This window comes from Artemia sp. Qi Xiang Cuo, chromosome 15, assembly GCF_049724085.1.
Source record: "Artemia sp. Qi Xiang Cuo chromosome 15, ASM4972408v1, whole genome shotgun sequence".
Taxonomy (NCBI): domain Eukaryota; kingdom Metazoa; phylum Arthropoda; class Branchiopoda; order Anostraca; family Artemiidae; genus Artemia; species Artemia sp. Qi Xiang Cuo.
In genome coordinates this window covers 4,000,090-4,016,130 of record NC_142808.1, presented here as the reverse complement: position 1 = coordinate 4,016,130, position 16,041 = coordinate 4,000,090, and the positions used below count along the sequence as shown (strand labels likewise).

At 33.6% G+C, this 16,041-nt stretch overlaps 1 protein-coding gene across 1 annotated transcript in view; it reads right to left on the bottom strand.

Annotated features, from left to right (window-relative positions):
* Positions 1-15,583, bottom strand: part of LOC148943246 (reelin-like) — a 292,228-nt gene extending 276,645 nt beyond the window's left edge. Inside the window, exons 1-3 of the mRNA XM_089101783.1 lie at positions 15,530-15,583; positions 8,750-8,911; positions 5,155-5,366 (exon numbers count right to left, since the gene is read on the bottom strand). Of these exons, the coding sequence (XP_088957909.1) occupies positions 5,155-5,366; positions 8,750-8,911; positions 15,530-15,583 (428 nt within the window). The remainder of the gene's footprint in view (positions 1-5,154; positions 5,367-8,749; positions 8,912-15,529) is intronic.
* Positions 15,584-16,041: the final 458 nt, after the last annotated feature.

The following is a 16,041-nucleotide window of genomic DNA, read 5'->3' as shown; positions in this document are numbered from 1 at the left end:
TTTGTTTACCTCCTATATTCGTTGTTTGGTGTCAATACAGGGGAAATTGAATCTTGAGGAGAAGTCTGACCCCCCCCCCCCCCGACTCATTCTGTTACCTAACCAATCCTTTCTCTGCTGTCAATACGGCAGAGATAACTGATCTGTCAACACAAAAGGGTAGTTCAAGCAATACATATTTTACTTTTATGCCATCTAGCAGCATCTTCCAGATCCTCGCCAATTTTATCCATGGTCTCAAATTCACATCTCCTTAGTTCATATTTCTGTGCTTTCTCCACTTTCTCTTTTTATAATCCTCCTATTTTCCTATGATCTATCAATCAGATAATTGTTTGTACAAGCCCCTTCTTCTCTTTATTATTCTTAAATCGTTTTCACTAATATTCCTAGCTGTGTTCCCAACCTTCTTCCTTAACACATCATCAGAAATCTTACAAATTATTTTCCTAAAATTATTTCATCCATCTTCTACGTTGTAAAATTGTAAACTCTCTAGTTTACTTTTCAACTGTTCCCAGAAAGTTTTTATCAAATTCTAATCCTGGTGTTTACCAACGTCATAGCTTAACGGAAGGCAGCTACCCTTCAGAAATTCAAGCTTTAAATTCATCCTAGGTACTACTAGATACAGATCTTGAATTTTAACATCAATAACAGCACTCCAATATACCCTAAGATCTTGTATTCATCCTGCCAGTATTCGGTTTACAATAACAGAATCAATGAGATTAGCTGTCTTACCATCTTGTGAATATCATATTAACATGTGGGCCATATATGACCAAATTAGCTTTAAAAAATAAAAAATTACTAAAACTTTAAGGAATAAATATCTGTATATCTATATTAAACTGTTTATCCACATTCATTTTTTTTTCAGTAAAGTGCAAATTATGTTCTGATCATCAGAGAGCATAGGGGGTGTCAGCCCTACTAATTTTAATTTCTGCGCGTTCTGAGTTTGAATCGGTTATTTATTGTAACTTCTTTTTGTTTTGGGTTTCATTTATTTATTGATGGTGATTTGCTGTAGTTTTACGCTTGGAAGATTATTTGACTTTATTTCTAGTCATTTTTAGTTTAATGGAGCTTTTTGCTTTTCTTTTAAAAATTTATTTTGTGGAAAAAGTTTTTAAGTTAATAGCTCTTAAAAGCAGAATTGAACAATATTTTTCTTACAGCTTACTATTTGAGATACGGTTAGTCAGGAGGGTATTCAAAACAATCCGTAGATAGTTTATTCGGAAAAGAGTTCCGAAACTTCAAAATGATACTTGAATCAGAAACCACTCCTAAGACCACACTGTTCTTCTCTTAAAATTTTACTTACTCTAACTTCGTACTCACCAAATTAAAAAAAACTTATTTACCACTCTATCAGCAACTGGAGCTTTATCGGTTTTCAACCCTTTCAGTACTGTCACTAATTCTTCCTCGGAAAATAAATCTTCCTTCGCATCCAAAGTGTCACAAACTGTTTCATTATTTTCTAAATCCTGTCGTTGAATTATATCACGATTTAGCACATTGTCAAAATCTTCTCTCACTATCACTCTTTAACTCCTCCTTATTAATAATTGTGGCACTGTTCCAATATTTAACCACGACAAGTCCAGTTCGACTATTCCCTCTCAATTTATTAACAAACCAGTGCAATATTTTACTATTATGCCATCTGACTGCATCTTCAAGATACCCAGCAATTTTACCCATGGCCTCCACTTCACACCTCCTTAGTTCATATTTTAATTCTTTCTACTCTTTCTTTACAGTTCTCTTGTTTTTTTATGATCTATCACTTAAATAACTCTTTTACAGGCTCCACCTCTCCTCTACCAAACATACAGAATTTTCACTCATATTCCTAGCTTCGTTTCTAGCTTCAAGATCAATGACTCCACAAAGTATTCTTCTAGAATTATTCTATACATCTCTACATAGTCAAATTTTTGATTCTCCAGTTTTACATTCAACTGTTCCTAGAAAGTTTCTTTCGAATTCTCGTACTGGAACCTACTAATCTTATAAGATCCCTGAAGGTAGTTACCCTTTCTAAATTTCAGCTTTAATTTAGCCCTAGACACTACTGATGGGAATCTTTACTTTTAAAATCAATAACAGGCACTCCTATATACCCTAACATCTTGTATCGATCCTAACAGTCTTTGGTTTACAATAAAATAATCAATACGGTTAGCTGCCTTAACTCAATATGAACACCATTTTATGACAAAATACTGTATATCTTATAAAAATATTGTTATACCAACAAAATTGCAATAGTCTGTAACCATTACTCTTTTCTTTTCATCCACCAAATTTTCCAGCTAGGATACAACCTGTCCTTACTTTCACCCACCTGGGCATTAAAATCCCCTAATACAAATGCCATGTTTCTACTTGGGACCATATCTGTTTGGTCCTCTAGCTGTGCGTAAAAATCAGCTGAACCACTACTATTTCCATCAGTCGGTTCTACAGGGGCATATACTACTATGGCTGATACCTCACACTTTTTAGTCATAAAATAAGCAACAGTTTTTCATAATTAACACCTTCCCAACCTAAAAAAAACTTAACAACTTCCGTATTCGTCATGATCATTAATCCCTACCTGTTCATACTATCCTTCCAGCCTAAGTAAAAAAAATTCAATTTTGACTAATCTCATATTTCCACCCCTAGGACATAAGTTTCAAACACTCCTAACAAGTCCAATTTGAAGCACCTTAATATGTCAGTCAAATTTTCTTTACGATAGTTATTTTTTAACGTTGTAACATTCTAATTTGGAGTTTTCATATTCCTTTAATTATCGAAAATATTGGAGCCTCAGGAAAAGCAATGGTCCCAGAACCAGTGCAGGACAGTGACAAACACATCTTCTCAAGTCTACCCAAAGTGCTTTAGTCGGCACAGAACCAGACATCAAGAAACTGCTGGGACCTCAACTATGACTTGACGATTCTCTTCCAAACTTGGCGATTCTCTTCTGCTAACAAAAGTCGACATTCTGCACAGAAAAATTTCAATCCTTGACTTTATTTATCCTTGACCTGACTGAATTATCTTTGACTCATTATATACTCATACCTTCAAATAAAATGCTATTACAGGGAGGCAACCAATAATTGATAACTTAGCTAGGATAACTAGGATAATCATACTAGGACAACTTAGCTAGGTGTTTCAGCCCAAAAAAGCCAATTAAAACAGACCAAAGCCAGAAGAATTATCCATCAATCAAAATGCAATGCAAGTACTGTTTGTTTTACTAGGCGCCACTAATTCCCCATATAATTCCTTATGGGGAATTATATGGGGCACCACTAATTTACTTATGGGGTGCCACTTCTCAGGTTTACCCTCAAGCGTTGTTAGCAGTCACAGTTTTGGCTAGAGATACTTCTGAAATGTCTGTCTTGACCACTATGAGGCCATCCAAGCAGGATTTCTCTGTCAGGAATAGGGACAGAGAAAGGAGCATATGGCGGAGTGAAGACACGAAACTGTTTCACAGCAGCAGGACAGCTTCAAACTTTTATACTCAGCCTATCCTCATCAGGGCATTTGCCAGGGAGATGGATCTCGTAAATTGATACAGTGTAACAAATCTGACAGACTGTTACTTTCTGGTTAATAAAAGTGGGTCGTTTTCATCATGCCGCTTTTGATTATTCCTCAACCCGATTGAGGTGAGGGAGAAGAATTTCAGGTGAGTTCTTAGTATATGTTGAAGTGTGGTATTCCCATTTACCAACCTTAACAATCGAAATCTAATGTATTTGATTTCCTATGGTACTGGAGTTGTGTGGCTGTTCTTCCGACTTTAGACACCTGGGTACCCAAACTAGAAGACTGCTATATAACTAGATTATTAAAGAGAAATCTGAGGCCCGCATATAATTGAGAATAATAAAGCAGAAAGGAAAAGTTAGAAAATTCGCTACGCAATAACTAATAATAACTATAGAAACATCAAACAACGTTTAGCAAATGATGAAGCGGTGATGAGGTCATGTTGATGATGGTGCAAAGTGCGCATAGAATTGCAGCACCAAACCGAGTGATTATTTTTCCAATTGTTTAAAAATATGATAACTATGGCAACTATGAAAAAACTTGCAGTATTGGGAATAGTAGGTGCATATTAGATTTATATTACTTTTTTGAAATATATGGTAAAGTCCAGACACCGAAAATATATTGTTATTAAAAAACTATAAGTAAAACTTGTGATACCTGTCTATTAGAATGACCAAGATTTATAACTATTTTAGCACATACCATTTTTAATTTATCTTCCATATCAGTTACAGTTATCCACCGTGAGTCTGAAGCTGAATCGTATACTGACATCTCAGGCCAACTGAGACTAGGACAGCAGAAAATAAACAAAAAAAAGCAGCAACAGAAGTCACACATAACAAAGGTTTCATAAAACGATAGAGTACCCAGATTTAGTAAGCATTTGGAACAAACCAGTTTTTTCTAATCAGAGATCATAAACCCAAATTTTAGATCAAAAGAAGCACTGGCCTGGGTACCCATTACCCTATTTGGTGAAAACCTATTGGTTCATAACAGAAGCAAAATCTTATTAAAACTGTGATTGCTCTTTAAGTTTAGTTTTTTATCTTTGATAATAACATTAAACATCAATTTTTGTACATTACAAGAGAAGATTTCACACACCGAAACCCGTTCAAAACATCCAAACTGTGATGCAGCTCACATTATTTGTTGTTAATATAACTTGCAAAATCTTGTACGAAGAAAATCTGGTGTTTTGTTCAATGGGGTAAACCTGTGTGGATGACCTTCAACATTTTCAAAGAAAATTTTTCCTTATAAAGCCTCAATGGGGCAAGATCGAGAGCAAATCAATGACGTTTTGTCATTATTTGAATAAAAATTAAGCCATTTCGTTGAAAAGAAGAAGGATAAAGTATTTTACACTTTCGTCTTGTTATTGCCCGTCATTATAGTCTAAATACCATTCTTTATGCATTTTTATGGTTTCAAAATTATTATTTGTAATATGAAATTTTTTCTTGAGAAAAATTGCATTGGGAGGTTAAAGTTTCTGAAATTAAGGCGCAAAAATTTATCCTTAAAAAAAAAAGAAACACTACTCTAGACTCAGCTTACCTATTTTGAGCTCTGACATCAGGAAAAATAGTAAAACGACTCCAAGTTTCAGTTTCTTCGTGAAAATATACTGAAGGCATGACAAAATCAACCCCACATAATTTAGTATTGGAAGGAGTGCAAGATTCTTGAAATAACTTCCAAGATAAACCATTATCAACAGAGAGTTCAAGATGTACAGGACTTTTTCCCAGCTTGTCTTCAACTTTGATCTGTGAAAAGTAATAGGAATTATAGATCCTCTTGGCTATAGTGGCACGCCAGCAGCGCATATTGACTGTCCTCTGCCAAATTCTGGTATCTACACAACAATTCAATCATGTGTTTAGGATGAACATCCCCCAATTTAAAAAGGGCAAGTCCAACAGCACAGTCTGTACTTCTATACTTTATACTTTTTTCTATACTATATACTTCTATAATCTCTGCTATACTTAATCAAGATAGACCTAGTATCCACAAAGGTATAAACCGATTTTATTAGTTTTTAACAGCTTAAACTCATTGTTGGTATGCAAGAAAATTACGAAACTTATTATCTAGGTTCAGCAGTAAAAGGAGTAGCGAGGATGGGAGGAAGACTGACTTTAGAAAACTCATTGTGGAAATTTATGCCTTTATCATTTTTCCTGTTCCATAGATGGTGGAAATTCCTAGGAGTTTAAAGAAAACTTGAAACTTGAAAACTTGAAAGGAAGACGGACTTAAGAAACTCATTGCGGAAATTTATATTTTTTTTCATTTTTCCTGTTCCATAGATGGTGGGAATTTCTGGGATTTTAAAGAAAACTTAAAACTTGAAAACTTGAAACTTGAAAACTTGAAAGGAAGACGGACCTTAGAAAATTCATTGTGGAAATTTATGTTTTTATCATTTTTCCTGTTCCATAGATGTGGGAATTTCTGGGATCTTAAAGAAAACTTGAAACTTGAAAGGAAGACAGACATTAGAAAATTCATTGTAGAAATGTATGTCTTTATCACTTTTCTTTTTCCATAGATGGTTGGAATTTCAGGGATTTTAAAGAAATCTTCAAAATTCAGATATTAGCCTTAGACAAAGGAAAGCTGAAACACCAAACACTATCTTTTTGTATTTTACCTTTAGGGAAAAACTTCTGTACCAAAACTATTCCTTTTAGGTACAGTGTAGGGCAAAGATAAGATGAAATAAAAGAATTTCGTTGCTTTTCCGTTTACATAAAAAGTAAGTTTTAAAGTTGATTGGCAAAAATCGAAAATGTAAGTTTGTTGTCGTGTTTTTTTTTTTTTTTTTTATTTGTCATTCACAGAAATGACATGATTAGTTATATACAGGGGGTTGTACAGTATAGGACATAGAACAGATATCAGGGAAGGAAAACATAATACAATATATTTTACGTTGACAAAAAATGAATCGAGCGCTTTAGAGTCTCAAAAGAAGTATGAAAAAATAAGGTTAGTCGATATGCTACATAAAGCAAACGAGGCTCTAGTAGAGTTTTCAAAAATTGGAATTGAGTTCAATACTGGATGTTTTTTTCAGGATTGTATTAATTTTAAGTAAATTGTTGAAATTCAATTTTATCGATTTATCATTTCATCCATATTTATCGAAATTTTTTCTCCAATCTGTTTATTTTTCAGATCACCTGAAGCAACTTTAATTTTTTTTTTTTTAATTTAACAGAAATGTAAAAATTATTTTTGTTTCTTATAAATTGCATTAATTTTTTTTTAACCGAAAAAAAATTTAACTATATTTCTATTCAATAGATTCGTAGTAAAAAATGTGTTTTATTTTAATTATTTTACGTTTGTGGTCTTTTTTTGTAACCTTTTTTCACAATTCCTTAAGCTGAAATTAGTGAGGGATGATACACGCGCCATTCTCAGATCCTGGTTGGTTCCCCTCTGCTTCAAGTGAAAAGAAGGTAAATTTTACACAATTGGTTCTGCTATGTGAAATTTTAAGCCAGTAAAAAGAACGCAATTTTCAAATCACAAAACTTTTCCAAGAAGTTTTTCCGTTTCCCTGTTTTAATACATTTTTTAAAAGGATATCAATAGTGGATTTCTGGATTTAAATTGAAATAAAAATATTCCGTATCCAGAAAACTTTTAATTAAGACAGTAACAAAATAGTGCAAAAAATTTTTTCGCTAATAACAGTCTGAATATATAGGCTGTCAAAAAGCCCACCATGAGGAGAAAAAATATACTTTTCAATCAAAACACACAGAAAAGTAAAATTAAGGGAACAAAAACAGTCTGTAAGTAAAGAAGAAAAGGGAAAAACAGAAAAAACTCGATTCCAAAAAATTAAAATGATGACAGAAACACTACATTTAGATTTAAAATTTCATTGGTACGCATGTTTTTTTTACTAGTTTATCAAAAAGTTTTACCCGAGGTCCGCAAGGTTAAGTTTTGTCTTCTGATATAAGATTATATGATAAACTACAGTTTTTAGATAATGTAATTTCTATAGTCTCTGTTGCAAAGTTTTCAGAAATAAGACAACAGTAAAAATGGTTTATTGTTTAAATTGTATAAGAATGCAAAACCTATCAAAGACCCGAAACAAGTCAGTTTTTTTAAGTATATCTTGACGTTTATGGTACTATATGGCTCATTTTTCAATTTTAACTATCATTTTCCCTAGATTTGATAAAATTCACTCCAAATTTACCCCCCCCCCCCCCCGAGAGTTTTGACGATATTACGCTTTCACTTCACTTCAGGATCATTCTGGATGCTTTTAGCACAAAAACAAAATTATGACTAGGACATAGTTGTAACAATGTCGTCGAGGACAAATCGCCTAGGACGTTTATGACTAGGAATAGTCGACTAAGACATAGTCTTAAACAATGAAAATATTTTCTCTGAAGTCACTCAGAGTTGTCTACTACTACTACTACTACTACTAACAACTCACCGCAGCACCAAGCCGCCTGAGGCCAACACAATTACGCACGCCCCTCCTTCATCACAATCTATTCAAAGCCTCCCTTTTTACACCCTCCCACGAAGTACCCATTTCCTGTAAATCTTTCTTTATGACGTCACCTCACCCCAGACGAAAACTTTTGGCATTTTCATATGTGCTCATCCTGGTTCTTAGCTTCCACATTTTCCTAACTGACTCATTTGCCCAAGAAAGTCTCACTTTTGGGTTAAATGAAATAGTCTAACGTTCTTGAAAAGTAAGTACTTTATATCAATGAGCTCTATTGTGTTATTACGGTGTGGTTTTCTCATAATATGTCTTTTTATTTCTTTTGCTTCAAATACATCGGTTTCTACAGCGATGTATGTAAATTCTCTGTCACTGGATGCATCCACTTAATAACAACTAAATGTAAACTCAAATATTATCGTAAACTTTATGCCATCTAGAGCATCTTTATCGCCATCTAGAGCAACTGCACAGTATTACTTTTTGTGAATGACAATTAATGTTGGCTACGTAAAGACAAAGCACATAGAACAACAGCGATACTTTGCGAATTATTATTTATGGACACTGATAGCCTTGTGAATGGCTTATTTATAGGCGATATAGGTAAAAAAAAACTTCCTCAGTGAAAACTAATAAAGCTAAAGATACCTCAAATTGGAAAATGGACTCTTCTGTAAGAACTACATTATCAAGCATTGCTATTCCAGCTTCTTCACTACCAGAAAAAGTTAGAGAGGGAGTTTCTTCAAAACTCGTCTCAAGGGAATAATTCGTCCTACTTGCCCAAAATACTGAATTGGAGCCAACAACCTGCGAAACAAAACACATTTTAATTTTTTTTCAACTAAACTTATTTGTTTTAAATTTGAAACATATATATTTATATACATATATAGTATCTTTATAAACACGCATTAATTGTATATTTATTTTCTTATGTTTGTGTTTTTTCTCAAGAAACGGCTCCAAATTTTTTCGGGAAAATTGGCATCCTTGTATATTCTGACCTAAAAAAACGATTTAAATAGGTCAGAAGTTTGAGATATATATATATATATATATATATATATATATATATATATATATATATATATATATATATATATATATATATATATATATATATATATATATATATATATATATATATATATATATATATATATATATATATATATATATATATATATATATATATATATATATATATATATATATATGGGCGTGGCGAAGGGGGATAGGGTGGGGCAGCTACACCTCCCCCTATAGAACTTCAAATTTGCACTAGATATTAACGAGAACTGTTTGTATGTTTGAATTTTTCTGTTGAATGTTCACTGGTAGATGGCTGAAAAAGCTAAAAATAAAGAGAAAGTTCCAGGCATTGTTTGCCATATCGATATTTACGTTTCGATAGTCAGTATTAATATTTGGTCTGATATAAGATATAAGAGACTGATCCACGATCGGTACGTTTTAACTTTGTAAATTCTCCAGGATTGATTCAAGCGATAAGAAGTTGCTGAGTATGCCAAAGCAAAGGTAATTCATTCAATACCATCCTGGAAGAAGACAATTAAAAACACTCCACAACTTTTCCAACTGGAAGCCTCTCTATGCAACAAGAACCGAACCTGAACCTGAATTTTTCTTCTTACTTTTCAATTTGTATGATTTGCCTGACCTGAAGAATATTGACACAATGTTATTTTTTTAAACTAATTATTGTATGTTATATAAGTTTTCTTTTTCTTGACAGTCCTAGTCCAATTTGAGGTGCACTTTTTATTTACATATTTTTACAACTAAATTGGTAGCCGATTACGTCATTTCCGTCATGTCTGCTTACCGAGAGTGACATAGATAAAATTAATAAGTGCTATTTTAGATACGCAAAGTTTATGTTGTTTATTTCTAAGCAGCACCAAAATTCCCGTCTTGAAAAATTTGGAATTATGAATCAAACACTTGGTGGTAACGAACTGTAAGTAATGAGCGACCCGGCTCAATAATAGCCGAAACTTTAAAAACAGAAATTTAATACTAATAGATACATCAAAAGAATCTGATTTTTATGCTGATTTCAAATTTATAAGTTTCATCAAGTTTAGTTATACCAATCAAAGGTTACGTGCCTGAGAAAATTTGCCTTCTTTTTGTAAAAAGGAGAAAACACCCCCTAAAAGTCATAGAACCTTAATGAAAATCATACCATCAGATTCAGCGTATCAGAAAACTCTACACTAGAGGTTTCAAGTTCCTACCTGCAAAAATGTGGGATTTTGCATTTTTTTTTACACGGATGCCCGTTTATTTGTTGTTTTTTGTTTGTTTTTTTGATGTTTTCATTTTTTTCCTCAGGGTTGATCGGATCGACCCTGTGCTCTTAGAATATAGTGAGAAGGCTCAGTCAAACGGAAATTATAAGTTCTGGTGCCCTTTTCAAGTTACCAAGCAAAATGGAGGGCAATTAGGCCCCCTCCCACGTTCATTTTTTCCCAAAGTCACCTGATAAAAATTTTGAGATATCCATTTTGTTCAGCATGGTCTTAAAATATAATTTCTATGTCTTTGAGGATGACTTAATCCCCCAGAGTCCCCGGAGAAAGAGTTTCAAATTATGAGCTTTGCTCAATGTTTACATACAGTATTGGTTATTGGGAAGTATACAGACGTTTTCAGGGGGGATTTTTTCTGGTCCTGGGGGGAAGGGGGTTGGGGGTTACGTGGAAGGATCTTTCCATGGAGGAAGTCTTCATGGGGAAAGGGACATTGCTATGAAGGAAGCACCGAATTTCCCAGCATTATTTAAAAAACAATCAGAAATTAAATAAAAAAAAACAAGTTTTTTCAACTGAAAGAAAGGTTCAACATCAAAACTTAAAACGAACAGAAATCAATAAGTTTATTAGGGGGTTCACCCCCTTTTCAATGCCTCGCTCTTTATGCTGAAGTTTTTATGGTACTTTCATAATAGCTGTTTATTCTAATTAAACGGCCTTTTTGTTTAAGAGGTCATTCTTAAAGAATTGGAACAAAATTCAAACTTTAGCGTAAAGAGTGAGGTACTGACTAGGGGGCGAACCCCTAATATATGTAATAAAATATACGAATATTGAATTTCTTTATGTAAGTTAATTCGTAAAATACGTATATTTATTACTAATAAAATCATTCGTATTTAAAATTGAAAGTTCTAGTGCCCTTTTTAAGTAAACAAAAAATTGGAGGGCAACTAGGCCCAAAACATTCAATCAAGAAGAATTAGACACATAAACAGAGAAAGGTTGACAACCTCGTCATTCAAACCAACAAATACAAATTGTGTGGCTTGAAAATTCCGACAAAGAAACACAAACCAGTAGAATCTACAGCATAAATAGAGAGACACTGACTAAATCTTACTTCAATACCCCAAAATGAAATTCTTTGACTTGCAAACACCAACCCAGACATGCCAAACAAATAGAATCAGACACACAAACAGAGAAAGACAGACACTATAGACATTCAAACCAACAAAGACAAATTCTTGGACACGCAAACACCAACCAAGACATGCAAAAAAATAGAATCAGAAACACAAACAAAAAAAGACAGACACATTGGACATTCAAACCACCAAAGATAAATTATTGGGCTTGTAAAGATCAGCCAAGACATGCCTGCAAATATAATCAGACACACAAACAGAGAAAGACATACACTTTAGACATGCAAACCACCAAAGGAAAACTTATTGACTCACAAAAATCATCGAAAATATGTAAAAAAGAAGACGAAGAAACGCGGAACAAGAAATACAGACTTACTGGACATTCAAACCAACAAAGACAAATACTTGAACTTGCAAACATTAACCCAGAGATGCGATGAAAAAAAATCAGCCACAAAAGCAGAAAGAGACAGACACTTAAGACATTCAAACCAATAAAGATAAATTCTTTGATTTGAAAACATTAACTCACACATTCAAACAAATATAATCAGACACACTGATATAGGAATGCTTTCTCGAGGGGATTTCACGCCGACTAAGACAAATACATGAGCATGTATACGTCAACTCTGGCAAACCAACAAAATGAGTCTACCACCCATCCAGGGCGGGGCAGACCCAGAAGACAAAACCGTAATAACTCTCAACTACATGGACTTGCAAAAACTATCCAAGTCATGCGAACAAATAGATTCACAAATAAACAAAGAGAACAATAGACAACTTAGACATTCTATAAATCAAATACAAATTCTTGTAATTGCATAATCTCACCCATAAATTAACTAAAGGAGAATCTTAAAACAACATCTATAACTACAGAATCTTTGTTCATTCAAACCAACAAAGATAATGACTCGGATATGCAAATACCAAAAAAAACTATAACACCTATAGAGAAAGACACACAAAAAGAGAACTACCGACAATGTAGATATTAAAACCAACAATGAAAAATAATTGGAATTGCAAACCCCTGCTCAGACAGGCCAACAAATATACTCAGACATATACACAGAGAAAGGCAAAGACTTCAGACATTCAAACCAACAAAGATAAATTCTTAGACATGCAAACACTTTCCCAGATATGCAAACAAATATAATCAGAATCACAAAAAGAGAAAGACAGATACTTTAGAAATTCAAAACAAAAAAGACAAATTGATTGACCTGCCAACATTAACCCAGACATGCGAAAAAAAAAAATCAGATAAAATAACAGAGCAACACTGATTATTTATACATTCACTACAAAAAAGACAATTTCTTGGACTAGCCAACACAGACCCAGACATGCAAAAAAGGAGAATCAAACACACAGACCGATCATGAGATAATTTTTAGACAGGAAACACAAAACAGACAAAGTATTGGAAGATCAAACCCACGCCAAGACATTATTTAGTAGAGAATCTGACACAAAAAAAGAGAAATGTAGAAAAATCAGAAAGTTTGTAACACATAGATAGGTATTTTGAGTTAGTAACGCACGCCTAGGAAATCACACAAGAAAAAAAAGAAGCACACACATACCCACACCGACACTAGCTTCATGCAAACTAATAAAAAAAAATTCTTGGATTAGAAAACACCATTCCAGACATGCAAACAATTAGAATAATACACGCAAACAGATAAAGAGTGAATAATTAGACATTTATAACAAGAAAGAAAAATATTTTTACTTTCACACACAAACACAGACATGCAAACAAATTGAATCAGACATACAAACAGAGAATGACAGACAATTTAGACATGCAAAAGAACACATAAAAGTACTTGTACTTGAAAACACTAACTCAGAAACAAAAACATATATAAGCAGAAACACACGCATAGAAAGTCAGAGTATTTATACATTCAAATCAACAAGAACAAATTCTTAAACTTGCAAACACAAAACCAGAAATAAAAACAAATAAAAACATAACAACAAAAACATAAAGAACCACAACATAGTCATTCAAAACAACAAAGACAAATATTTATACATGAAAACAAAACCACAGAAATGAGCACAAATAGAATCAGACAAATAAACAGATGAATACAGACGCTTTATACATCAAAACAACACAGACAAATCCTTGAGCTTGCAAACTCCAACATATAAATAAAAAAAAATAAAAAAAGACACAAAAACAGAGAAAGACAGACATTGTAGTCATTCAAGAAAGCAAAGGCAAATTTTTGGAAGTGCAAGCATCAGCCAAGACATGCAATCAAATATAATCTGAAAAGTAAACAGTAAAAGATACACACTTTAGACCTTCAAACCAAAAAAAAAAGATACTTTGACTTGCAAACACCAACCCAGACATGCAGAAAAATATAATCAGGCACACAAACAGAGAAAGACAGACAATTTAGACATTCAAACCAACAAAAACAAATTCTTGAACTTGCAAACACCTACCCAGACATGAAGAAAAAAAGAATCAGAGACACAAACAGATGAAGACTTACATTTTAGACATTCAATACAAAACAGAAAAATTCCTGGAATTATAAACCCTACCCCAGAAATTCAAAAGAATCGACTCAGACGCACAAACAGAGATTAACGATGAATTCAGTCAACCATACAACCAAATATAAATACATGTATTTGCAATCGCCAACTAAGTCACGATAATAAATAGAAGCAAACTCATAAGCAGAGCAATTCAGACACAATAGTCAGTCAAACCAACAAAGGCAAATTCTCGAACATGCAAACATCAACCATGACAAGTCAACATATAAATTCAAAACCAAAATCAAAGACAAACTGCCACTCGCAAAAATTAGCTTGACACAGACAAATATTTGAACTTGCAAACATGAACCCAGACAGGCAAAAAAATAGATTCAGAAACACAAAAAAAGAAAGACAGATACATTGGACATTCAAAACAACAAAGAAAAATACTTGGACTAGCAAAAACTAACTCAGACATGCACTCAATCAAAATCAGACACAGAAACAGAGAAAGAGAGACACTTAAGATATACAATCCAACAAAGAAAAATACTTGGACGAGCATACACAAACTCAGAATAGCAATAAATGTGAAACAGCCACCCTTACTGTTTTTGAGATACTCAACATTCAGTACAAAATACTAAGAAAATTACCCGGTCTAGCAAACTTCGACCCAGACATGCAAACAAATAGAATCAAACACACAAGCAGAGACAGACAGACGCTAAAGGTTTTCCAACCCCCAATGAAAGACACTTAAGCTTGCCAAAACCAGATCCTAAATGCAAACAAATAGAATCAGATTCAAAAACAGAGAAAGACAGACTCTATATAAATTAAAATCGCCAAAATTATATTATTTGAATTGCTAACGACCATAAAGATATTAAAACATAAAGAATTAGACACATAAACAGACAAAGAAATAAACTTTGGTAATTCTAATCAACGAAGACACATACTGTTACTTTCACACACCCGAACGTCCCTTCCAACAAATAGACTCGGACTCATTACCCGAGAAATACTAACACTTAGAAACTCGAACCACCAAAGGAAAACATTGTGACTTGAAAGAAACATTCAATATCTGACCACAAGTAGAATAGGAATCGTGGACAGAGAAAGACAGATACATTATACATTCAAACCAAAAAAGACAAATACATGGACTTGCAAAAACTAACCCAGAGATGTGAACAAATAAAATCAGCCACACAAACAGAGAAAGACAGACAATTGATACAATAGACTAATCAATGACAGTTAAATTAACTTTCAAAACCCTACCCATACAAGTAAACAAATAAATTAGGGCACTCAAGATGAGAGAGGCGGGCACTTATGGCAGACCAATCTACAATTACAAGGACTAGAACAAGTAAACTCTAATCCAGACATGCATAAAAATAGAAACAGACACACAAACAGATCAAGGCGGTCTCCGTTTACATACCTACCACCAAAGCCAAACGCTTGGGCTTGCCAACACCAGCCCCGATATGCACACACATAGAATCGGTCGCCCGTATAGTGCAAGAAAGACACTTTGGACATTCAAACCAACAAAGACAGATACTTTGAATTTCAGAAATTAATCTAGGTATGCAAACAAATGAAAACAGACACACAAACAGAGAAAGACGGACTCATCAGGCATGCATACCACAAATTACAAATTCTCGGATTTGTATACACCGGCTCAGACATGCAAACAAATGGAAAAAGATGCGCTAGCAGAGCAAGTCAGGCACCTGAGACATTCATACAAGCCTCGACAGATACTAGGAAAGTCACCAACCAACTCGGACACTTAAACTTGTTGAGTCAAACCCACACGCGAAGCCGGTCTGCCCTATTAGTCGCGCATACCTACAATATAAGATACTTGGACAAGTCAAATCTAACCCGGCCATGCCAACAAATAAAATCAAAAACAAAAACAGAGAAAGATAGACACTCTAGACATTCA